The sequence below is a fragment of the Raphanus sativus genome, chromosome 2 (genome assembly GCF_000801105.2).
Source record: "Raphanus sativus cultivar WK10039 chromosome 2, ASM80110v3, whole genome shotgun sequence".
NCBI classification, from domain to species: domain Eukaryota; kingdom Viridiplantae; phylum Streptophyta; class Magnoliopsida; order Brassicales; family Brassicaceae; genus Raphanus; species Raphanus sativus.
Genome location: NC_079512.1, coordinates 28,919,082 through 28,942,410, shown reverse-complemented (window position 1 = coordinate 28,942,410; position 23,329 = coordinate 28,919,082). Strand labels below are relative to the sequence as shown.

The 23,329-nt window shown below is 41.4% G+C and overlaps 6 protein-coding genes and 1 non-coding gene across 7 annotated transcripts; 4 read left to right on the top strand and 3 right to left on the bottom strand.

Moving 5' to 3' along the window:
• Positions 1-911: 911 nt before the first annotated feature.
• LOC108842306 (non-specific lipid-transfer protein 12) lies at positions 912-1,810 on the top strand. The gene is made up of 2 exons (XM_018615173.2): positions 912-1,304; positions 1,558-1,810. Exons 1-2 carry the CDS (start codon positions 964-966, stop codon positions 1,568-1,570), a joined length of 354 nt encoding a protein of 117 aa, XP_018470675.1. The 5' UTR covers positions 912-963; the 3' UTR covers positions 1,571-1,810.
• A 1,680-nt stretch (positions 1,811-3,490) lies between these two features.
• On the top strand, positions 3,491-6,525 carry LOC108842304 (receptor-like protein kinase FERONIA). Its single transcript, XM_018615171.2, has one exon. The coding sequence runs from the start codon at positions 3,645-3,647 to the stop codon at positions 6,339-6,341; it is 2,697 nt and encodes an 898-aa protein (XP_018470673.2). The 5' UTR covers positions 3,491-3,644; the 3' UTR covers positions 6,342-6,525.
• A 619-nt stretch (positions 6,526-7,144) lies between these two features.
• On the bottom strand, positions 7,145-9,142 carry LOC108842305 (diacylglycerol O-acyltransferase 2). The gene is made up of 9 exons (XM_018615172.2): positions 8,849-9,142; positions 8,687-8,761; positions 8,527-8,612; positions 8,316-8,422; positions 8,079-8,234; positions 7,867-7,953; positions 7,690-7,787; positions 7,515-7,602; positions 7,145-7,410 (listed from the first exon to the last, which is right to left on the bottom strand). Exons 1-9 carry the CDS (start codon positions 9,004-9,006, stop codon positions 7,309-7,311), a joined length of 957 nt encoding a protein of 318 aa, XP_018470674.1. The 5' UTR covers positions 9,007-9,142; the 3' UTR covers positions 7,145-7,308.
• Positions 9,143-14,772: 5,630 nt separating this feature from the next.
• Positions 14,773-14,879, top strand: LOC130508804 (small nucleolar RNA R71). Its single transcript, XR_008942983.1, has one exon. It is a non-coding gene; the product is annotated as a small nucleolar RNA R71 (small nucleolar RNA).
• Positions 14,880-17,353: 2,474 nt separating this feature from the next.
• On the bottom strand, positions 17,354-18,331 carry LOC108839785 (uncharacterized). The gene is made up of 3 exons (XM_018612561.2): positions 17,904-18,331; positions 17,698-17,814; positions 17,354-17,604 (listed from the first exon to the last, which is right to left on the bottom strand). Exons 1-3 carry the CDS (start codon positions 18,237-18,239, stop codon positions 17,527-17,529), a joined length of 531 nt encoding a protein of 176 aa, XP_018468063.1. The 5' UTR covers positions 18,240-18,331; the 3' UTR covers positions 17,354-17,526.
• Positions 18,332-18,731: 400 nt separating this feature from the next.
• Positions 18,732-19,467, bottom strand: LOC108839793 (uncharacterized). The gene is made up of 2 exons (XM_018612565.2): positions 19,355-19,467; positions 18,732-19,236 (listed from the first exon to the last, which is right to left on the bottom strand). Exon 2 carries the CDS (start codon positions 19,231-19,233, stop codon positions 18,880-18,882), a length of 354 nt encoding a protein of 117 aa, XP_018468067.1. The 5' UTR covers positions 19,234-19,236; positions 19,355-19,467; the 3' UTR covers positions 18,732-18,879.
• A 903-nt stretch (positions 19,468-20,370) lies between these two features.
• LOC108840405 (monosaccharide-sensing protein 3) lies at positions 20,371-23,117 on the top strand. Its single transcript, XM_018613235.2, has 5 exons — positions 20,371-20,564; positions 20,641-21,207; positions 21,286-22,217; positions 22,292-22,479; positions 22,572-23,117. Exons 1-5 carry the CDS (start codon positions 20,486-20,488, stop codon positions 23,029-23,031), a joined length of 2,226 nt encoding a protein of 741 aa, XP_018468737.1. The 5' UTR covers positions 20,371-20,485; the 3' UTR covers positions 23,032-23,117.
• Positions 23,118-23,329: the final 212 nt, after the last annotated feature.

Genomic DNA, 23,329 nt, shown 5'->3' with positions numbered 1-23,329 from the left:
CACCCAATATTATATCAGAAAAACAGCTGATCTCACAATACAAGAGACCCGACTCGTAAAGAGGACCAATCCTTATGTAGTTTCTTCGCACTCTGATCATATGACAATGCATACAATTTGCCTACAATTGTGGAGATCCTCTTAGATATCTACTAGGCCGTGTTTCGTTTGATGTCCCCGATTCTTTACCATTTGATGTTTTGTCCACTGTTTCTTAATTGAACCATTTCCTTTTTTTTCTTCTCTACTTCTTTATATCCTTGAACTGACACTTGACCATATAATTTTCGGACCACATGTCTTTTTTTGGGACAAATCGGATTAATTGTTACTCTCTTGGACTCGTAGAGTGTCTTCCTACACAGTGGTGAATCTAGAAAATATAATGAATGGGGCAAAAACAGTGAAAATGGGTATGTCTATTCAAACTTTGGTTTACTGGGTGCAAACAAAAGGTTTTAAGCAAATTAAGCTGCAAGATATATATAAACTATGGTACATTTAAACTTAGTTGTAATTTTTAGTGCGGGCACTTGCACCCTTCTTACTGTACCTAGGTTCGCCTCTGCTCCTATAGCAGTTCCTATTTAAATCTAGGTTTTCAATGTTTAAATCTACATTTTGATTATTATTTTTGCCGCAGGACCAATTTTACTTAGGTTTTACCATTTGTCAACAACTTATTATAACACATTAACTTTTTTTCTAGAAAATGTTTACATTCTTAGAAAAAAACTCAACTAACCGAAGATCGAGGAAGCAATGTATTAACATGGGAATATGTGTATTTTTGATGTTTAATTCATAGTAAATCCCGTTACTCATTAGATTTGCATGTATGCGAAACTAAGCATAATTTACGGGTGCGCATGACATCGATGACGAGCATTCCCAATTATAAAAACCGCACCGACGACCTCAACAAAGTAAAAACAATCAAATTCAAAAACAATTAAAACAAAAATGGCGTTTGCTTCAAAGATCATCACATGCCTCCTCATCCTTGCGATCTACATTGCCACTCCAACAGAGTCGCACATAACGTGTGGGACAGTGTCAAGCACAATGGCACAGTGCATCAGCTACTTGACCAACGGTGGTCCATTGCCGTCAAGCTGCTGTGTGGCAGTCAAATCATTGAACCAAATGGCTCAGACCACACCGGATCGCCGACAAGTATGTGAGTGCCTTAAATCAGCCGGTAAGGAAATTAAAGGCCTCAATATCGACCTTGTGGCCACACTCCCTACCACTTGTGGTGTTTCACTTTCATACCCCATTGGTTTCAACACCAATTGTGACAGGTACTTGTCCTTATGTTTTTTGGTTTTATATTAGATCTTTTTGCTTCTTTCTAGATTATAGAAATAACTTTCACATCTTTTCCAGAGAAAATACCTTGAAAGCTTGTTCTCTATATACTTGACTCCAAAATACATAAAAGAAAATGGATTTGGACTAAACTACCAGATAAACACATAGTTCACTATAGTCGATAGTATATCGTTTTTTACCAAAGACATGATACATTTTTGTTTGGTTTTTGGAATGTTACAGTATTTCGATTTGATTGCCGTGTGAAGGAGGCTAGAGATGTACGAACGAATAATCAAAGTTGGCCAGCCTTTAACCTAAATAATAATGATTCTGCTGCTATTTTCTATTATATGACTTGAGTTTCTTATTATGTAACCATCCATTTCATATGGTAAATAAGTAATAACGATAAGGAGCTCTCTCTCTCTTTTTCGGCGCTTTGATGTATGTAAACGTAAAGTACCATCAGGAATAACACTTTGTCTTTCTCTTACATCTAATATGATCAAGAGGTTGCATGAGAAAATGAGCTTTTACTAAACCACATATTATATATATAAATTTATAGCATCCAAGAAAAAGGTTTGTCATATAAGCAAGTTCAATCCAAAGGATATCATTTTTTTCTTTTAAATTGATACAAGAAAACCTGAATCCAAAGGATATCAGACAAAATGGGTATTCGATAAACCAGATCTACATATGTATGCCAAATGTTGGTTCTTGGTTGTGACTTACTCTATGTTTCTGCTTCAGAACCCCTCCGTTGCCTAATCCTACAGTACACCCATTGGAGATGCTAACTGAACAGAAACTTTCTCTGCCAACTAGTTACTCCAGGAGTCCTAATCCTCTAAAGGAGCCTGTTTCTGTGAGTCCACCACCTCCGCAACTGCAGCCTGAAAGCCAGAAGAATGTTACCACAGTGGTAAACTCAACAGAGTCGATAAGCCTTCCTCCGGCGAACCAAACAGATAGCCAAGATACATTTCTGCCTTCTTGTAGTGCCACTCTCATCTCTGCTTCATGTGTTCTGTTTCTCCAATAGGTTTTTGTTCGTTGTTAAGCTATGTTTTACATTTGCAGGTTCCTCGAAATGGTTGATTCTAGTTCAAAACGAAGGTGAAGAATCTTTAATTGTTCTTCCAGTTAACTCTTTACCAGAGCTGACACAGATTCTCGCAAAGAAACCAACACAGAGATACAGAAAAAGGTTTGATACATTATATAGTAAAAATTTTAATCTCTTTTAGTCGTTTTCTAAGTTGGTTATGTACTTGTCTACTTGAGTCTCCCAACCAGAAGCTTTGTGTGTTTGTGTGTATCTGATCATGTATACGAACGCATTCAGTTTTGTACTTCACCACCTTTTCACTTTAGCATCCTCTCGTGGTTTTCTTTGAATCAAACACTTAATTGAGTGGAATCTTCATGAACAGAACGGCAAGAATATGCATTCTTCTATATATATATATTTTATGTGATATGTAACCGTTACTAGCTTAAATCTGTATGTCAACTTCCATATTTGATGAATTTCTCAGAACCATGTGAGCTATATTGATTTTTGAGGTATCCGAGAGTCTGAGACTGCCCATTGGTTCAAAGTTGCGACTGTCAAAGTTCATCTCCCTCTTCATTTCCTTCATGTTTAGGAAAATCCCTGTTGACTTCCTGGTAAACAAGACTCAGCATTCATCAAAATTCATTGTTCGTGAAAGAATATAGTAGTAGTCTTGGAAAACTTTATAAAATAAAAATAAAAATAAAAGTTTCTCTTTCAGCTCATCTCTATGTCCTTTAGCACATCATTTATGTCTTTCTGCGGACCAGCTCAGCCACGAGTTGAGTGGTTGGTCACATCACCACCCCAGAGACGCGTTTTAAAATTATCTTTACTCCTTGGTCATCCAAGACTAGTCCATAGTCAGCATTATCCTCTGACGATTGAGCATGTAAACTAACTAATAACAGCTGTTACTCTAAGGGTATTATCGTCAGTTCCACCTCTTTCTCAAAGCCGGCTTCGATTCCTCTGATTTGAAAAGAAAGATATGATAAATCATTTAATTAAAATCCAAACGCGTTGAATTAGGCAACAAAAAAACATAGCTGTCCGTTGGGTTTTGTCGTCTTAAAAAGTCTTAACTAATAAACCAACCTCTCCACTCTCTCCTTTTTTTAATTGTTTTTTCTTTCAACTCTCTCTCTCTTACCCTGTCTGCGAGCTTTCCATTTTGTTCTTTTAAGATTTGTTTTGTTTCTTATTTGGTGTAGATCAAGATTCAAAGAAGATCATCTTCATCCTCCAGGCAAGGCTCTGATCTATGGAGCCTCGACGCCGTCCCTCCCTTTCGTCTCTTCTTCTCCTCCTCCTCTTCTTCACAGCAACTACTCTAACCTCAGCTGCTGATTACTCTCCCACCGACAACATCCTCTTGAACTGTGGTGGTTCTTCTGATCTAACCGACACAGACAACCGGACATGGATCCCCGATGTCAAATCCAAGTTCCTGTCTTCCTCCGGCGACTCCTCCAAAACCTCTCCCGCCGCAACACAAGACCCTTCCGTCCCCTCAGTCCCTTACATGACAGCTAGGATCTTCCGGTCTCCCTTCACCTACTCCTTCCCCGTATCATCAGGTCGCAAGTTCCTGCGTCTCCACTTCTATCCAAACTCATACGACGGCCTCAACGCCACGAACTCCCTCTTCTCCGTCTCCTCCGGGTCCTACACTCTCCTCAAAAACTTCAGCGCTGCTCAGACGGCTCAGGCGTTGACTTTCTCGTTCCTCGTTAAGGAGTTCATAGTGAACGTCGAAGGCGGGACGTTAAACGTGACCTTCACGCCAGAGTCGTCAACGCCTTCTAACGCCTACGCGTTTGTGAACGGGATCGAGGTGACTTCGATGCCTGATCTTTACAGCAGCACGGACGGGTCTCTGACTGTGGTGGGGTCCTCTAGTGGAGTCACCATCGATAACACCACCGCTCTCGAGAATGTTTATAGACTCAACGTCGGAGGGAACGATATCTCGCCTTCCGATGACACAGGTCTGTACAGGTCTTGGTACGATGATCAGCCTTATATCTTCGGTGCTGGTCTTGGGATCACCGAGGCGGCTGATCCCAACATGACCATTCAGTATCCTACCGGGACGCCTACGTACGTTGCTCCTGTGGATGTTTACTCCACGGCTAGGTCGATGGGTCCAACACCTCAGATCAATCTCAACTACAATCTGACTTGGATCTTCAGTATCGACTCCGGGTTTAGTTACCTCGTCAGGCTTCATTTCTGCGAGGTTGCTCCTAATATTACAAAGATCAACCAGCGAGTGTTTACTGTTTACCTCAACAACCAAACGGCTGAGCCTGAAGCTGATGTTGCTGGCTGGACGGAAGGACATGGGATTCCGTTACACAAAGATTACGTGGTGATTCCTCCGGATGGCGAGGGACAGCAAGATCTGTGGCTTGCTCTTCATCCAAACACGAGGAACAAGCCTCAGTACTACGATGCTCTTCTCAATGGTGTTGAGATATTCAAGATGAATAACTCCGATGGTAATCTCGCCGGTCCTAATCCTATACCCGGTCCGCAAGTGACTGCTGATCCGTCTAAAGTCTTGCGCCCGGGTACTAGTCAATCCAAGAACCGCACCGCTGCTGTTGCGGGTGCAGCAGCCAGTGGTGCGGTTGTTCTTGGACTTATTGTTGGTTTGTTTGCATTGGCTGCTTACCGGAGGAGGCGTAACCGCAGCGAAAACCGGCCTGGAAGTGATGCAACAACATCAGGGTGGCTTCCACTGTCTCTTTACGGCAACTCGCATTCTGGTGGCTCCGGAAAGACGAACACAACGGGAAGCATCGCCTCGTCCCTTCCTTCGAATCTCTGCCGTCACTTCTCCTTTGCTGAGATCAAAGCCGCTACCAAGAACTTCGATGAGTCCCGGGTGCTTGGTGTTGGAGGTTTTGGTAAAGTCTACAGAGGAGAGATCGATGGTGGAACTACAAAGGTGGCCATCAAGAGAGGAAACCCTATGTCCGAGCAAGGAGTGCACGAGTTCCAAACCGAGATCGAAATGCTTTCGAAGCTTAGACACCGTCACCTTGTGTCGTTGATCGGATACTGCGAAGAGAACTGTGAGATGATCCTGGTGTATGATTACATGGCTCATGGGACGATGAGAGAGCATCTCTACAAAACACAGAACTCTCCTCTTACTTGGAAGCAACGTCTTGAGATATGCATCGGTGCAGCGAGAGGGCTACACTATCTCCACACCGGTGCGAAACACACCATCATCCACAGAGATGTGAAGACGACGAACATTCTGCTCGATGAGAAATGGGTGGCCAAGGTCTCTGACTTCGGTCTGTCGAAGACGGGTCCTGCGCTCGACCACACGCACGTGAGCACGGTGGTGAAAGGAAGTTTCGGTTATCTTGATCCAGAGTACTTCAGACGGCAGCAGCTGACTGATAAGTCCGATGTCTACTCCTTCGGTGTCGTTCTCTTCGAGGCCTTATGCGCACGGCCTGCGTTGAACCCGACGCTGGCGAAAGAACAAGTGAGTTTAGCTGAGTGGGCGCCGTACTGCTACAAGAAAGGCATGCTTGATCAGATCGTTGATCCGTATCTCAAGGGCAAGATCACACCTGAATGCTTCAAGAAGTTTGCTGAGACCGCGATGAAGTGTGTGCTAGACCAGGGGATTGAGAGACCGTCTATGGGAGATGTACTGTGGAACCTAGAGTTCGCGTTGCAGCTTCAGGAGAGCGCAGAGGAGAGCGGGAAAGGAGTATGCGGTGAGATGGACATGGATGAGATCAAGTACGATGATGGTGACAACTGTAAAGGGAAGAACAAAGGTTGTGATGTGTATGAAGGGAACATGACTGACTCGAGGAGCAGTGGGATAGACATGAGCATTGGTGGTCGGAGTTTGGCAAGTGAAGATTCAGATGGACTCACTCCAAGTGCTGTGTTTTCTCAGATCATGAATCCTAAGGGACGTTAAGAGAAGTCTTAACTGGTTCGTCTCTCTTTCTATTTTTTTTTAATTGTTGACTATTTATTTATTGTTTTATTTGCTGTTATTTGTTTAGAGTTTTGGATTTGTGTATTTGATACTACTGCTGCCACGATAAAAGTGTAAAAGATAAATGTATTCTTTTGTTTTTTATACAAAACATTAAACATGATTCAGTTCAAACTATGAGGTGTTCTGTTTTACTGAATTTACATTCCCTGTGGTTCCCACTGGTCTACCAAACTCTAGGGTGACTTGTTTCTTTTCCTCTTGGGGGTGTGTAAGGTGTCAAAACTGATGGGCGTCATGATACATAGTCACAGACGCAGAACGCACATTGGTTCTACTTGATGGAGAAGCTGTTTTATCTGCTGCAGTCTTGCAGTCTGAGGCTTTGACTTTGGAGCCAACGATCTTGATCTTTGAGCGTCTCCAGAAAGTTTTGAAGTGTTAGTAGTTGAAGTATCACGTTTTACAACTAGAAACAGTACAACTACTTCAACTAGAATCAGTACAACTACTTCAACTAGAATCTCTACTTTGTGTTAGTAGTCGAACCTTCCTTTGTGATCTCCTGCAACATTCTGTCGTTTTCTTGCAAATTTTATTATTTTTTCTTTTCTTGAAAGCTGCTTAGAACACGAGAGCGCGTGTCACACAATACTATCTCATGATGTGTGACATGAGTCACATGACTGATGAGGTGTCACAATATGATACACATGAAGAAATTAGTTATCCAACTGTTAGCTCCTCTGTATAACAGTTCTTACGTGTGTAACACCACCATCTGCTCTACCAATAATATTTGAGAGTCAATGGGTCTTTATAATCCAAAGTTGATACATAGACGTATAAGACAAGACATACATACATAAGGTAAATCCAAAGCCAGTGCCAAATTAACAAAAGATGTAAGGATAAAACTATAAAACCATTTTTTGACAACTTGATTTCAAAGAATGTTCAACTGCAGATCAGAGAAGCCTGCTCTGGCCTTGTGCCTCTCAAACAGATCCTTAAGCGCTTCTACAAACTGTCCATGTACCTTGGCAATCTGAGATGCACAGAAACACCATAAGTTAATGATAAGCATTCTACACGGTAATACACATCAAAGAAGAAGCCAGAAAAAACAAATATCATAGAACAAGAGGGGACCTCTTCATCAGTAGGCTGCAGAGTTTTTCTAACTTCTATTGGTTTCCCAACTACCACATGCAGAGGGTGTTGATATGGGATTGGGGATCTATAAAACGAAATGTGAATAGTTTTCAATTTAAGAATTTTATACGCAAAATGTAACCCAAACAAAGACATATACATACACACTTACCCAAAAACACCCCAGAAACAGATGGGAGTGAACTTGATCGCTCTTGATAGTTTAAGGTAGAGGTTCCAATCCGGTTTCCACCACTTGTACACCCTTGACTGCAGAAGAAACAAAAGACATGATGAAACAAAAAAGAAACTGGAAGATAAGAGTACAAGATTGTTGTATTTTACTAACCTGACCAAAGCAGAAAACTGGAACGAGAGGTGTCCCATGTTCCATGGCTATGCGCACAAATCCTCTTCTCGATGAAAGGAAGACGTTCTGCAAATGTCAGAAACAGTTGTCAATAATTAAACTAAACAGAACGTTGCAGGAGATCACAAGGCAAGTCTCAAGCATTATAACATTTCAAGTAATCCAAAGCAATAAGTAGTTAGCTAGGCTACCTCAACATCATGTTTCATGTGAAATGTCTCCTGCACACCACCAGGTACGAGGATACAACTATAACCAGACTCCAAATAGGAAGAGAAATTCTTCCTAGACGCAGGAGCAAGCCCTAACCACGTCCATATTTGCCTCAGAAACGGTGTGTAAAAAACCTAACCATCATTTTTAGAGTTTCAGGGACACAGTCCGTCACAAAAAAAAAGGGACTAAAGAAGGAAGAGATAGAAACTCACAGCGGAACTAGCAAGAACTTTGATGTTATGAAGAGGCATGAAACCAGTAAGATCAGCAAGTGCAACAGCTCCAATAGGCCACACCGAATGTGGTTCATAACCAAAAACTGTAAAAATGGCAGAGGAGCAGCAAAAAAAAGAGTCAAACGCTATTATCATAAAAGAAAAAAAGGTTGAAACTTTGGGAGAAGTAAAAGAGGACAGAAGAGACCGTAGGCACGAGTAGGCTGGAAAGATTCGTAATCCTCGACATGGAGAGTAACGGGGAAATAACTACATGCGTGCTTACATATGTACCTTTGCAAAAACAAACACAAGGATGATGAATAAGAGAACATATATGGAGGAAGGAACAGAGAGATAACAAGTACCTAGCGAGCATACGACCGTATTTGCTACGATCATCGATGGGGCTGAAGATTAAGAGAAAAAGCAGACCGAAGACGCTGAAATAAAGAAAAAAAAACAGAGGATTATAACAGATTGTGTCCTGTAAGGAAAAACAGAGAGAGAAAAAGAGTGTTCATTATTACAGGAGAGAGAGAGAAGGAGGAAGGAAAATGAGGGAAGAGAGAACAATAGCGACGTTCAAGTGAACGGAGCCAAGCCATATGACTATGGCGGTCACCGAGTGGAATAGGTTTGAGGATGAATAATGTTCATCACCACCGAACTCTCTGAATCCACCCATATGTCACACACCAGCAGCTCCGGTTGTGTTTTCTCTTTCTTTGGTTTGTCCGCTTCTCACAGACCAACGCAACACATGTGTTGTGAGATCGATCCTCCTAGAGAGATCTGGCTTTCTTTCTCTCTCTCTTGGGAGGAGGGAGCCCAACCAACCAACCAACCAAACTTTAACTAACCCAACTTTAAAGAGCCCATTCAATTTTCATTACAACTGTTCCTAATCGCTTTGTTTAAAAAAATAATCCCTCAATTTCATAATACTTGATGTTTTGTCTTAGTACACAAATATTAAGAAAACTAGATTTTTCTAAAAAAATATTTTAAAAATATTATTTTAGAATCAATTAACAAATAATAAAAAAGACAGTGAAATCTAATTGGTTGAACAGTTTCAATAAAGTTAAAGTTAACCTTAAAATCTCAAAACTTCATCTAATTTGAAACAAAATTATCCTTCTAAAACATCAGAAACGGAGGGAGTATCATTTAAGTACATTACACTACTTTTGGGCCAATGTCTTGTAATATGTAATCATAGTTCACAAATTTGTAGTTGACAGTTGACATTCATTTCATATGCTTTTGCAGTTTTTTTCCCATACACCACTTGATGATACCTCACACAAGGGATCTGATGTTAGGAGTTTTGAGGCTCCTAAGTCAAATGATAGTATAGTGGAAGTAAGTTTGTCGAACCAGTTCTGAGGGATTTAAATGCAGAGAGAATGCAAGTATTTGCCTAATCTAAGTGCAATCAATGAATTGGATGGTTTTTAAACTAAAACTAGAATGCAAGTAACAGAAATGATACTTTTAAACTATTGGAAAGGAGAACTCATGGGTATAGGGATTTCAGACCTTGGGTGATCAAGTTTCGAACTAAGGATGACAAATGAATCAATCAAACTATTAACCTTAAGCCTAGACACAATTCTAAGCAAGCTCTATGTCTAGATGAATGCTCATTTGCTAACATGTCTCAAACATCAAATGTCTTTGGTTGAATAACATGCAAGCAATCATTACTAACAAGTCTATTAGCTATCTTAGCATCTTTAACAACAAATCTCTTTGGCAAAGTACACTAAGAGCCTAGGAGAGTTGACTCAGGCATTTCATCAAACACCTTTTGGGTGGGAAATGCCTAGAGATCACCCTTTGAGTGGCCTACTCAAATGATGCATTAAGATCACTCTACTAGCAAGGAACAAGAATGATCTACACTAAAACATCCTAGAACTAGCCTAATCACCCTTAATCTCCCTAACCCATGAATTCAAAAGGTGATTACTCACTAATCCCCATGATTCCTCTTAAACCCATGATGGATTTCAGATGAATCATATAGAGAAATAGAAGAGAAATCACAAGAACAATCACAAATCAAGCCAAAAAGAAATCTTTTTCTTAAGAGAGTTTGTGTTCTTCCATAGATAAAAGATAATCTGCCAAAAGGTGGCTACAACATCCTTAAACATTAGGTTTTTCAGAGTAAAAACGTGCATAAGAAATTGCAAAAAGGTCCTTGAAAAATCATAAAATCGTGTAGCAAAAGGGGCTGGAGCGACCTTGGGGGGTCGCTCTGAGAGGTCGCTCCAGCCTCCATTTTTATGTCTCCGGGCGATGAAAACGCGAGCTACTTAGGTGGGTCGCTCTGGTTGGTCGCTCTGGTTGGGAGCGACCTTGGGGGGTCGCTCCGGAAGGTCACTCTGCGGTTCTCGACCAGGATGGATATGCCTCTAGTAAATTGATCATAACTCCTTCATTACATCTCCAAATGACTTGAAACCACTTCCATTAGAAAGCTAACTCAATTTCCTGTGTCTCCACAAAATCTTAGCAACAGAAGATTTCTCTAAGGCCTCCATCCGTGCTCATCTTTCACCTCCTTTCTTATCACATTGCTTCCAAATGTCTCCAAGAACTCCATGTGGTGTTCCAATACCTGATAGAGACATATGTATGCCAAATGCAACCTAAACATGCCTAAATCCTATTCTATATGATGAAAATGCTTATGAATGAATGGTTAAAACAATGCAAATATGCAAGACATCAACTCCCCCACACTAGTCCTTTACTTGTCCACAAGTAAACTTTCAAGAACCAAGGAGAAAAAGTTTGAAAATGGGGACTCACAACCAAAAGAAACTCTTCTTAGTTCTCAACCTAACAACCTTGCATAATCATACCAAATAGCAAGAGCAAAGATTTTATCCATCTCTAACTTCTCTAAGCCTATCCCAGCTCCTTTGATCTCTACACTCATTAATCATGCATCCACAAACCACAAATCCACATCTCTCTAACATTTATGAAGCAAACTCAATAGACATCTCACAAATGGTCAACTGGTCCAAGTCATTTGGTTTGGTAAGACAAAGGCTTTAATGCAAGTGAAATCAGAGGTTCAAAATAATCTTTTAAGGTGGTTTTCTCTCAAAACACAGTAGCTTTGACATTACACATAATATATCTAAGAAAGGGATCAACTCATGCATACAATGCTCAATCTCCATTGTTCTACCCTTTCCCAAACATACAAGATATTTAATTATTCCTCAATGTCAAACCCAACTCACATCTCTCACCAAAAGATCCCAAGAACATTTTTCACATTAGACTCTTTCTTTTTGAAATCAATAAGGGATTTTCACAATTCTAAAATAAATCTGAGCTCTTAACAACTTTGCTAGCCCCCTTTTTTATTCCCTTTTTTTCTCTTTTTTTTTTTCTTTTTCTTTTTTTTTTATATTTGGGGGCCAAGACTTTTCACAATAAGAGCTATACACTTCTCCACTTATCCCATAAAGACTAATCATTTAAGCACAAAGAGTCAAACCTTTCATATTCCCAAATCACAATCACAACACTCACCCCCTTCCTATAGCTAGACAATAGAGTGACTAATCTAGCAAGAATGGAGACTAAGCATTGTCGTTCCCAATACTCTCAACATTATGCACATGTAAAGCTTTCCAAAGAGGCCTCACTCAACAAATAATGATGGTTTAAAAAGGAGGTATGGGTTTTGGGAGTGGAGTACCACTTGAGTTTGTCAAAAAGATTGGTAAAACAGATGGGACAACTCAAGTGTGTATATCCATGACTTAGTGCACAAGAGACCATATGCAAGAGACATTAAAACAGGAGCTTGCTTCAAGGAGAGAGTATCAACAGTCAAATGAGTTTCAAGAGGAGCATTCAAGGCGCGAAGTTTACAAGCTTTCTAAAGGGTGCTCAAGCTACTTGTCATGATTACAAAGGTCAACAAATTCAGTACTTAGCATGAGCTCTTTACAAGGTTGAAATCCCCCTAATGCATGAATGCAACCTATATGCTTCTAGACTCAATCCTAAAAATGCAAATGATGCAACTAAATGATTCTTTTTGTGTTTTTCAAATTTTTTTTTTTTTTTTTTTTATGCAAATAAGAATGTAATATGCAATGCATGAGACTCAAAATCATGAAAACAAACATGATCAAATACTTGGTACCTCCCCCACACTTAAATCACACAGTCTCTGTGTGAGTGAGGTACCCAATGGAAATGTGAAATACAAAGAAAAGATGGGAGAAGGGAAGTTTCCAGTTACCTGAGACGGGAGCGAGGTGGAAGGGTCGCTGTGGCAGGTCGCTCCCAGCTGGAGCGACCTTATGACGTCGCTACGGACACCTCGCTCCATGGTCAGTTTCGCTCCGGAGGACACGAGCGACCTCTGGGGGTCGCTGTGGGCAAGTCGATCCCAGCTGGAGCGACTTCTCTCTCTCGCTCCATGACCTCGCTCTGATGTCTGAGTTTCTGCTCCACACCTGCAAACAACTTCATTTTCCCATTGTTCTATGCAATAGAATGATAATGCAAATACTAATGCAATATATACAAGGATACTCATGGGACTTCCTCCCAAGTGAGCTTGTTTTAAGTCTCTAGCTTGACTTTGCCTCCTTTGGATCAGGCTGGAATAGGTGCAGAAAGTGGAGTTGACACCCCATCTTCCTCAGGTGGTAGCTCATCAAAGTGATCATCAGCAGGAGGAGGATTCATCTCTTCAATGGTGAAGGCTTGTCCAAATACAGTGGGGTTCCTCATCTTCTCCTTGATGTCAAAGTGGAGGATGTTCTCCTTGCCCAAATGGAGGTCAATCTTCCCTTCCTTCACATTCACAATAGCTCCTGCTGTAGCTAAGAATGGCCTTCCAAGAATCAATGGGTCTTGAGCCTCCTCACCCATTTCAAGCACCACAAAGTCTGTAGGTATCTCATACCTTCCAATCTTCACAGGGAGGTTCTCTAGGATACCCACAGGGTACTTCACTGATCGATCAGCCAACACCAGAGAGAGCCTACACTTCTTGTATTGAGTGAAGCCAAGCTTCTTTGCCACAGACAAAGGCATCAAGCTGACACTAGCTCCTAAATCGCAGAGACACTTCTCAAACACCATAGGTCCAAGAGCACAAGGGAGTGTGAAGCATCCTGGATCCTCTAGCTTCTCTGGAGCATCAAGCCTCTGAATGATGGCATTGCACTCATGACTCAGAACCATCATGCCCTCCATCTCCTTCTTCTTAGCAGCTACAACATCTTTCAGGAGTTTGCTGTATTGAGGAATCAGCATGAAAGCATCAATGATGGGCATTGTAACATGAGCTTCACTCATCTGCTTCTCAAACAAAGCCTTGTACTTCTGTAGCAGCTGCTTCTTGAATCTACCAGGGAATGGAAGCTTTGGTTCATAGGGAGGGGGGACAGGAGAGCTCTCACTTGCTGGAGCAGCAGATTCACCATCTTTTGTTGTTTTCTTCTCTTCTCCAACCTTTCCTTTACCCTTGGCTTTCACAATCTTCTCCAAGATCTCAGCATCTGTCTTCTCATCAACAATGACCACTTCATCATCTAGGTTAATGGCCACCTCCTCACCTTGTTTCTCAGCATCCTTGGTGAGGGTTACAGGAGTCAACTGCTTACCACTCCTAAGTGTGACAGCTTTTGCTTCCTTGGGGTTTTGATCTGACTTTCCAGGTAGAGATCCTTGCTGGCGGTTCTGGTGGGAGCTCATGGAAGCAAACTGATTCTCCAAATTCTTGACAGAAGAAGCAAGGTGGGAGAATTTGTTGTTGAGCTCATTGTAGCTCCCATCAATCTTGGAGTGAAGGTTCTTCAGCTCATAGCCCACATGCTTCTCACTTCTAGTCTGAGACTCCAAGATCTGTTTCAGTAAGGCATCAGTGCTGCTCTGTTGAGGGGCAGAGGAGCTAGGAGAGGAGTTTTGCTGAGGCTGATAGTTGCTCTGCTGGTTGTTTCGAGGCTGATAACCACTCTGCTGGTTGTTTGAATAGGGCTTCTGTTGGTAGTTGTTGTACTGAAAGTTGGGTTCCTTCTTGTACCAGCTACCATTACTGTTGATGAAACACAATTCTTCTTGCCCTTCCAAACCATCAACCTCATTGACAGGAGGAGGTATCTCCTGGCTTGGGTTACCAACAAAGTTCACCTGCGTTTGTGTGGCCTTATCAGCAATGAGTTTGTCAATCTTCTCCTGAAGAGCCTTTATCTCATTCCTTGTTTGATTGTCATCACCTCTGCTGCTTCTGTCATGGTCTCCACTGTAGACTGCATCACTCTTAACCATGTTGTCAACCAGAGCCTCTGCCTCTTCCTCAGTTCTCCCCAAAAAGAACCCATTGCTAGCTGTATCCAGTCTGGCTCTGTACTTAGGAAGAGCACCTCTGTAGAATGTGCTCAGCAAGCTCTCCTTAGAGAATCCATGGTGTGGGCACTGAGCTTGGTAGCCATTGAATCTCTCCCAAGCTTCACTGAATCCTTCCAAGTTCTTCTGTTGGAAGCTGGAGATCTCATTCCTCAACTTAGCAGTTCTTGAAGTAGAGAAGAATTTCTCCAAGAATGCCCTTTTGCAGTCTTCCCAAGTGGTGATGGAGTCACTTGGTAGAGACTTCTCCCACTGACGTGCCTTATCCCCCAAAGAGAAAGGGAATAGCTTGAGCTTTAAGGCATCCTCTAACACACCATTAGTCTTTGACATACCACAGTAGCTGTCAAACTTATCCAAGTGATCAAATGGGTCCTCCACAGCCAGACCATGATACTTGTTGTTCTCTATGCAGTTTAGCAGTCCTGACTTGATCTCAAAGTTGTTAGCAGCCACAACTGGTGCTCGAATTCCAAGTCTAGGACCATGGATGTTGGGGCGGTCATAAGTGCCAATGGGGCGAGCTGGTCGCTGTTGAGGTCCATTGGGGTTCTGAGGATTTTGTTGTTCTTCCATTGCAGCTTCTAGTGGCTGCAGTTGAGCATGTTGCTCTTCTTGTCTTCTCTTTCTAGTACACTCTCTCTCTAAAGCTCTGATGTCTGTGGCTCTTGGAACAAGGTTTGATGTACCCTTGCTCCTCAAGTTCATACACCTGAAAATCACAAAGAGTGAAGAAGAGAATCAGTAACTTACAAAAATAAAAATGACTTAGTCTCAAGCAAATGACTAAATCTCAATGTTCAAATCAAACTCAGAATTTGGCAACGGCGCCAATTTGATGTTAGGAGTTTTGAGGCTCCTAAGTCAAATGATAGTATAGTGGAAGTAAGTTTGTCGAACCAGTTCTGAGGGATTTAAATGCAGAGAGAATGCAAGTATTTGCCTAATCTAAGTGCAATCAATGAATTGGATGGTTTTTAAACTAAAACTAGAATGCAAGTAACAGAAATGATACTTTTAAACTATTGGAAAGGAGAACTCATGGGTATAGGGATTTCAGACCTTGGGTGATCAAGTTTCGAACTAAGGATGACAAATGAATCAATCAAACTATTAACCTTAAGCCTAGACACAATTCTAAGCAAGCTCTATGTCTAGATGAATGCTCATTTGCTAACATGTCTCAAACATCAAATGTCTTTGGTTGAATAACATGCAAGCAATCATTACTAACAAGTCTATTAGCTATCTTAGCATCTTTAACAACAAATCTCTTTGGCAAAGTACACTAAGAGCCTAGGAGAGTTGACTCAGGCATTTCATCAAACACCTTTTGGGTGGGAAATGCCTAGAGATCACCCTTTGAGTGGCCTACTCAAATGATGCATTAAGATCACTCTACTAGCAAGGAACAAGAATGATCTACACTAAAACATCCTAGAACTAGCCTAATCACCCTTAATCTCCCTAACCCATGAATTCAAAAGGTGATTACTCACTAATCCCCATGATTCCTCTTAAACCCATGATGGATTTCAGATGAATCATATAGAGAAATAGAAGAGAAATCACAAGAACAATCACAAATCAAGCCAAAAAGAAATCTTTTTCTTAAGAGAGTTTGTGTTCTTCCATAGATAAAAGATAATCTGCCAAAAGGTGGCTACAACATCCTTAAACATTAGGTTTTTCAGAGTAAAAACGTGCATAAGAAATTGCAAAAAGGTCCTTGAAAAATCATAAAATCGTGTAGCAAAAGGGGCTGGAGCGACCTTGGGGGGTCGCTCTGAGAGGTCGCTCCAGCCTCCATTTTTATGTCTCCGGGCGATGAAAACGCGAGCTACTTAGGTGGGTCGCTCTGGTTGGTCGCTCTGGTTGGGAGCGACCTTGGGGGGTCGCTCCGGAAGGTCACTCTGCGGTTCTCGACCAGGATGGATATGCCTCTAGTAAATTGATCATAACTCCTTCATTACATCTCCAAATGACTTGAAACCACTTCCATTAGAAAGCTAACTCAATTTCCTGTGTCTCCACAAAATCTTAGCAACAGAAGATTTCTCTAAGGCCTCCATCCGTGCTCATCTTTCACCTCCTTTCTTATCACATTGCTTCCAAATGTCTCCAAGAACTCCATGTGGTGTTCCAATACCTGATAGAGACATATGTATGCCAAATGCAACCTAAACATGCCTAAATCCTATTCTATATGATGAAAATGCTTATGAATGAATGGTTAAAACAATGCAAATATGCAAGACATCAGGATCTCACTCCTGTTTCCTCTCTTTTGTTAGATTTAGCTTATATATATTCAACTACTTATCATACAAACCAATTAAAACGCAGTGATTTTCGCATGGTAGTCTCTCATTCCAGTTTTCTAAGACCACCAAAATGTCTTATTCCATAACCAAGTTGAATCTGTACTGCAATACATGGTATTACCATCAGCTCCAGACGTCGCAGAAACTCTTTGATTGTTTGTTGATCCCTATCTTTCAGAGGGATGGTGAATAAAAGAGAGGATGAAACTGGCTTTCTGTGGTCTAAACCAAAGATACCTCCATTTACTTGGGAATGCTGAGAATGAGCATTAAAATTGCAGTCAGGTTTACTAGTCTCTAGCTACAGCGTTTACTCCTTTGGAACATGACATTGATATAAACTACAACAATTCAAGCGGGTAATATATAGTCAAGTGTGAAACAGAAGCAAGCTCCTTTAAACAACGCAGAATGATCTTCATAAAGTATGTGGAGGAGGACAACAACAATCACTGTATAAGTTGCAAAAAGCACAAAGAGTTTTAACGATATCCATCTCTTTTATCTTGTTCTGCAGCTTCCTTATTAGCAGCTTCAACGGATTTGAACCATAAGAATACCTGCAGACATAACCCACCACTCCACTTTGTTCAGCTAATGATAACAACACAAAAGATCAAAAATAGAAGACAGATCGAGACAAAGGAACTCACAGAAGTGGGGATTCCAGTAAATGCAAAGAACCCAAGCACAGGAGTATAAAAGATACTGTCAGATTCCAAGACTCCGAACACTGGATTCTTACTCGAGTACTCAAAAACAGAACCGATCTAGAGTGTTGCAAAACATACATAAAGTCAAGATCTTTGATATCAACCGATGACAAAATAGCAACAATTAAAGGAAGAGGGAAGCATACAGCAGCAATGGCAGTGATCGCCGAGGCTAGAAGATAAACGTAGAAGGGAATCTCAATGCTCTCTTGGGACGTAGAAGAACGACCTTCTTCTCTGGCCCAAGGAGGTGGCTCATCCGAGTCAGGATTCGCCCACGACGGTTGACTCTCTTTAGATTTTCTAGATCCTTCAGTCGCAGCCGTCACGACCAATCTCCTCACTGTAGTACCCACGCAGAGCCGCGAGTAACCACCCATTAGGTTCCTCTTCACAGCAAGGGCATAGCCTTGTTTGGGAGAACGTTTGCAACACTCATCGCCATGGCTAAGACATAAAGTGGTCGGAAGAGACGCGGCCATCCTATTTACAGTTACAAAGAAGACCAAAGCACTAGACTTTTGGTCTAAAACAGATTCTCAGGCGGTGAAACGAGTCTCAGCCACACATTTGCAGTTTCTTGAAAATCTATTTTATCTTATATCTAGCATCCTATGAAGCCACGTGGTGCCCAAACAGAGGATTAACATGAAAAGACACAAGAAATGAGATCCACATAACAACAACTCTAACCAGAAACATAAACTACACATGACTGAGCCATCAGACAAGCTGTCTAGCTTAAGCATCAAACTAAAACCTTCCACTACAACAAGTTTGTGTTTGTCCAATAGCTGTAACTATATAAAGTTGGTTTGTACATAAGACTACACAATGAATGAGCCATCAGACAAGACAAGACAAGTTGGCTAGCTTAAACCCATCAAAGGATCAACTAAACCTTTCATTACAACGGGTTTGTCCAAAAGCTGCAACTATATAGAGTTTTGTTTGTACATTAAACTACACATAAATGAGCCATCAGAAGCATCAAGGATTAACTAAACCGTTCATTACAACATGTTTATCCAAAAGCTGTAACAATATAAAGTTGGTTTGTACATAAAACTACACACGAATGATCCATCAGACAACACAAGAGTTGGCTATCTTTAAACCCCATCAAGGATCAACTAAACCTTCCATTACAACAAGCTTGTCCAAAAGCTCAACTTTCTCATCTTCGAGTGCTTTAACCTCGCCTTCCATTTCCTTCAACTCTCTCTCTAACGCGAAGCTCTCTTCCTCCAGCAGCAAATAGCTGCGCCTCAGCGCTCTATACTCGGACGAATCTGAGCTAAACATCTCAGGTTGATGGGAAGACGACATGGCGTAAACTTGGTCCGGTTTGATGATCCTCGTTGAAGCCTTTTTAGAGATTCGCGATGGTAACTGAGTCAAGGGATGTTGTTTCGGGTTATGATGAATCTTCTTTCTCTTCGATTCAGTAGACGGTGGGATCCTCGAGTTTTGCATCTCCTGCATAATTAATTAACAAAGCTTTGAGGCTTTCGATACAAGATTGAAACCATATTTACCAATTCAACGATTACGTGAAAATCGAGATCTCGTCGGAGATAGTTGGAGTGAGATTTACCTGTTATCGGCGTGTCTAGGGTTTCGTTTCACACGAGGTAGAAGAAGCAGATTGTGAAGGTTGCGGGAAGAAGATCGAGTTGGTTTGGGTTTTTATGGTAGAACCAACTCATCGACATCAAACCGTAAATACCGGTTAAATATCAAACACGCGCAAACGTAACACGTGGCCGAATAGAAAAGACCGGTTTGATTTTAGAAACACTGACAATTCTCGGTCAGAAGCAATTAGTAGAGGTTGTTAGTGCAGAGGGTGAAAGTGTAATTAGCCACCAGTTTTTTTTTTTTTTGTTCACCAATTAGCCACCAGTTTGTTACTTGAATATTAGGCGGGTAAGTTCTGGTTCGATCAAAGTACAACGTCTTGTGTGTAACCAAAACATAATGAAAAATATACAGATTATACAATGATTGGAATTTGTTAATAAAATTTTTACTTTTCGAATTCGATAGTGTATTAGTATATGAGTGGAACTGTAAACGATCATTTGAAAAGAAAATATACTGTGAATTTAAAATGAAAACATATATTTTTTTTTTGAGCAACAAAATGAAAACATATCATATGCTTTTTTTTGTCACAAAAAAAAAACATATCATATGCTAGACTGTTGTTATAAGCCCTTTCTCAGCAAAAAAAAATGCTAGACTGTTTTTTATGAAGTGATCTGTGTTATATTGTATCCACAGTGGAATACAACATACATATATATTAAAACTACAACATACATATATTTATTACTTTGTTGTCGGATCTTAAAAAGATATGCATCTATATTTAGAAAATTGATTATGGAGTCCTGTGAGATGAATCTTACCATGTGGGGGATATTACAGAAAGTATAAAAGAGTCGTAACTTTCGCGCACAGAAGAACCGATCAAAGGAGAAGTTTGGTTGTTGTATAAACTTCCCCCTTTTATTTCTCCTCTTGACCAAACTAACTCTCTTTCTCTCTCTCACCGTTATTACCGCCTCTCAAATGCTTGCATGCATGATGCTTCTGATTAATCATCACATTAACAAATCTTGTTACTTTCCTCCTCTCTCTCTCTTTCTCGGTTTCTGAAAAGACATGAATTTGGAAAATTAAAGTATCATGTTCTTGAACGTTAAAGTATCATATTTAAAAGATGAGGAGCGTAGTGCTTGTTGCTTTGGCCGCTGCTATAGGGAACATGTTGCAAGGCTGGGACAATGCCACCATTGCAGGTCTCTTTCTTCTCTTTTTCTTCTTTACATACGTAATTAGCAATGCTTGATGTTGAATGTGAGTTTTTGGTGGCAGGAGCTGTAATTTACATAAAGAAAGAGTTTCATTTAGAGACAGAACCAAAGATCGAGGGACTGATCGTAGCCATGTCTCTCATTGGAGCCACTGTGATCACAACGTTCTCAGGTCCTGTCTCTGACCGAGTAGGACGCCGTTCCATGCTTATACTCTCCTCTCTCCTCTATTTCCTAAGCAGCATCGTCATGTTCTGGTCTCCCAACGTATACGTTCTCCTCTTCGCAAGGCTTCTCGATGGTTTCGGTATCGGTCTTGCCGTCACTCTCGTCCCCATTTACATCTCCGAGACCGCACCTTCGGAGATCAGAGGTTTGCTCAACACTTTCCCTCAGTTCTGTGGATCTGGTGGCATGTTTCTGTCCTACTGCCTTGTCTTTGGAATGTCCCTTCAAGAATCTCCGAGCTGGAGGCTGATGCTCGGTGTCCTATCTATACCCTCGGTTATGTACTTTGTACTTGCGGCTTTCTTCTTGCCTGAGTCTCCAAGGTGGCTTGTCAGCAAAGGCCGCATGGAAGAAGCTAGAAAGGTTCTTCAGAGACTCCGTGACAGAGAAGATGTTTCAGGTTTGTTCCTTTATCAACACTAACAGCTCTACTTTTGAAATTAGACTAATTAACTCAGGGTGTGTGTGTGTGAGCTAGGCGAGCTTGCTCTGCTGGTTGAAGGGCTTGGTGTAGGAAAAGACACATCGATAGAAGAATACGTGATTGGTCCGGACAACGACGAGGAAACCGAGACAGGACAGGAACTGCCGAGGAAAGATCAGATAAAACTATACGGTCCAGAGGATGGACAGTCATGGATGGCTAAGCCAGTGAAAGGACAGAGCTCTCTAGCGTTAGCGTCCAGACACGGAAGCATGTTAACACGTGGAGGATCCATGATGGACCCGGTCGTCACTCTCTTTGGCAGCATTCATGAGAAACTTCCTAATGAGAACATGAACGCATCGACGCGCAGCATGGTCTTTCCTAACATGGGAAGTATAGTGGGATTGGTGGGAAGGCAGGAGTCTCAGTGGGATCCAGAGATGAACAATGATGATGACAGTTCCGACCAAGATGAAAGCTTAAACAGTCCTCTGCTCTCTCCGCAAACCACCGAGACGGATGAGTTCAACCAGATTCCCACTGGGACCATGCACAGGCGACAGAGCAGCCTGTTTATGGCTAACGTGGGTGAGACGGCAACGGCTACAAGCATAGGTGGTGGATGGCAGTTGGCGTGGAAGTACAACGAGAAAGTTGGTGCGGATGGTAAGAGGGTCAATGGAGGGTTGCAGAGGATGTATATTCACGAGGAGAACAACAACAATAACGCTAACAACATGGGGTTTTCAAGACGTGGATCGCTTCTCTCCTCCTTCCAGGCAGAAGCTGATGTTCCTGCTCAGGAGAATGGATACGTTCAGGCTTCTGCACTTGTAAGTCAAGCTTCAATGATACCTGGAATAAAAGGAGAGACTGCAATGTTGCCACAAGAGATTAAGGCTGGTCCTGGGTGGAGGGAGCTGAAGGAACCTGGTGTGAAGAGAGCTTTGATAGTTGGAGTTGGTCTTCAGATACTACAACAGGTAAATGCTTTCTATTTTTTATTAAATTAAAAAAAATGATAAAAACTAATAAAGAAGAAGGAAGTATGTTGCAGTTTGCAGGAATAAATGGAGTAATGTATTATACACCTCAAATACTAGAAGAGACAGGTGTGTCTAGTCTTTTGACAAACCTTGGAATAAGTGCAGAGTCTGCATCTCTCCTCATAAGCTCTTTAACTACACTCTTCATGCTTCCTTGCATTCTTGTTTCCATGAGATTAATGGATGTATCTGGAAGAAGGCAAGTTCTCTCTCTCTCTTTCTCTCTTGTCCTCTTTTTCAGCTGATGAATGGTTGGTAATAAATAGTAACATTACCAAAGCTTTCTTGCAGGTCTCTGATGCTTTCCACAATCCCCATTCTAATATTGTCACTGCTAACACTGGTGATTGGAAGCTTGGTGAAGCTTGGAGGTACAGCAAACGCATTGATATCAACAGCTAGCGTTATGGTGTACCTAAGCTGTTTTGTGATGGGTTTTGGAGCCATACCGAACATCCTATGCTCAGAGATTTTCCCTACCTCTGTGCGTGGCCTCTGCATCACCATCTGTGCACTCACTTTCTGGATCTGCGACATCATTGTCACTTACACTCTTCCTGTCATGCTTAAATCTCTAGGCCTTGCGGGAGTGTTTGGAATCTATGCATTTGTTTGTGCAGTAGCGTGGGTTTTCGTGTACCTCAAGGTACCGGAAACAAAAGGAATGCCCCTTGAAGTTATCTCTGAGTTCTTTTCTGTTGGTGCAAAACAACAAGACGCTACAGCTTCGTTTTTCTCTGATGATGACTGAAACTTTTCTTTTCTCTGTTGCCTTTCTCAAAGTTTTGCTGCTGTATGTTGAACAAAAGTTAAATAATAAGAATTACCATACTTGGATTTGTGATTTTGTAGCTCCAAATTGGGAGATCTTCCCTTTTGTAACCATGAGTTGATGTTGCATTTAATTTGCTCTAGCATGTACTAACCCTCTTTGCAGCTATTTATGAGACTACACGTACTGTGGTGCATTTAATTTGGTGGAAACACTTAAGCTGCAAGGACTTCAACCACTAACTTAGCTATTAGGAGTGTGCAAGCGCAGTGAAATG

Excerpts from the sequence above, each read along its gene's own strand:
- LOC108842306 (XM_018615173.2), top strand. The coding sequence starts at position 964 with ATGGCGTTTGCTTCAAAGATCATCACATGCCTCCTCATCCTTGCGATC.
- LOC108842304 (XM_018615171.2), top strand. The coding sequence starts at position 3,645 with ATGGAGCCTCGACGCCGTCCCTCCCTTTCGTCTCTTCTTCTCCTCCTC.
- LOC108842305 (XM_018615172.2), bottom strand. The coding sequence starts at position 9,006 with ATGGGTGGATTCAGAGAGTTCGGTGGTGATGAACATTATTCATCCTCA. Across the intron at positions 8,762-8,848 it reads CCTCCTTCTCTCTCTCTCCT|CGTCTTCGGTCTGCTTTTTC; the intron begins GTAATAATGAAC and ends TCTTTATTTCAG. Across the intron at positions 8,613-8,686 it reads TACGGTCGTATGCTCGCTAG|GTACATATGTAAGCACGCAT; the intron begins GTACTTGTTATC and ends GTTTTTGCAAAG.
- LOC108839785 (XM_018612561.2), bottom strand. The coding sequence starts at position 18,239 with ATGGCCGCGTCTCTTCCGACCACTTTATGTCTTAGCCATGGCGATGAG. Across the intron at positions 17,815-17,903 it reads CGATCACTGCCATTGCTGCT|ATCGGTTCTGTTTTTGAGTA; the intron begins GTATGCTTCCCT and ends GCAACACTCTAG. Across the intron at positions 17,605-17,697 it reads TTACTGGAATCCCCACTTCT|GTATTCTTATGGTTCAAATC; the intron begins GTGAGTTCCTTT and ends TTATGTCTGCAG.
- LOC108839793 (XM_018612565.2), bottom strand. The coding sequence starts at position 19,233 with ATGCAAAACTCGAGGATCCCACCGTCTACTGAATCGAAGAGAAAGAAG.
- LOC108840405 (XM_018613235.2), top strand. The coding sequence starts at position 20,486 with ATGAGGAGCGTAGTGCTTGTTGCTTTGGCCGCTGCTATAGGGAACATG. Across the intron at positions 20,565-20,640 it reads GGACAATGCCACCATTGCAG|GAGCTGTAATTTACATAAAG; the intron begins GTCTCTTTCTTC and ends TTTTGGTGGCAG. Across the intron at positions 21,208-21,285 it reads TGACAGAGAAGATGTTTCAG|GCGAGCTTGCTCTGCTGGTT; the intron begins GTTTGTTCCTTT and ends TGTGTGAGCTAG.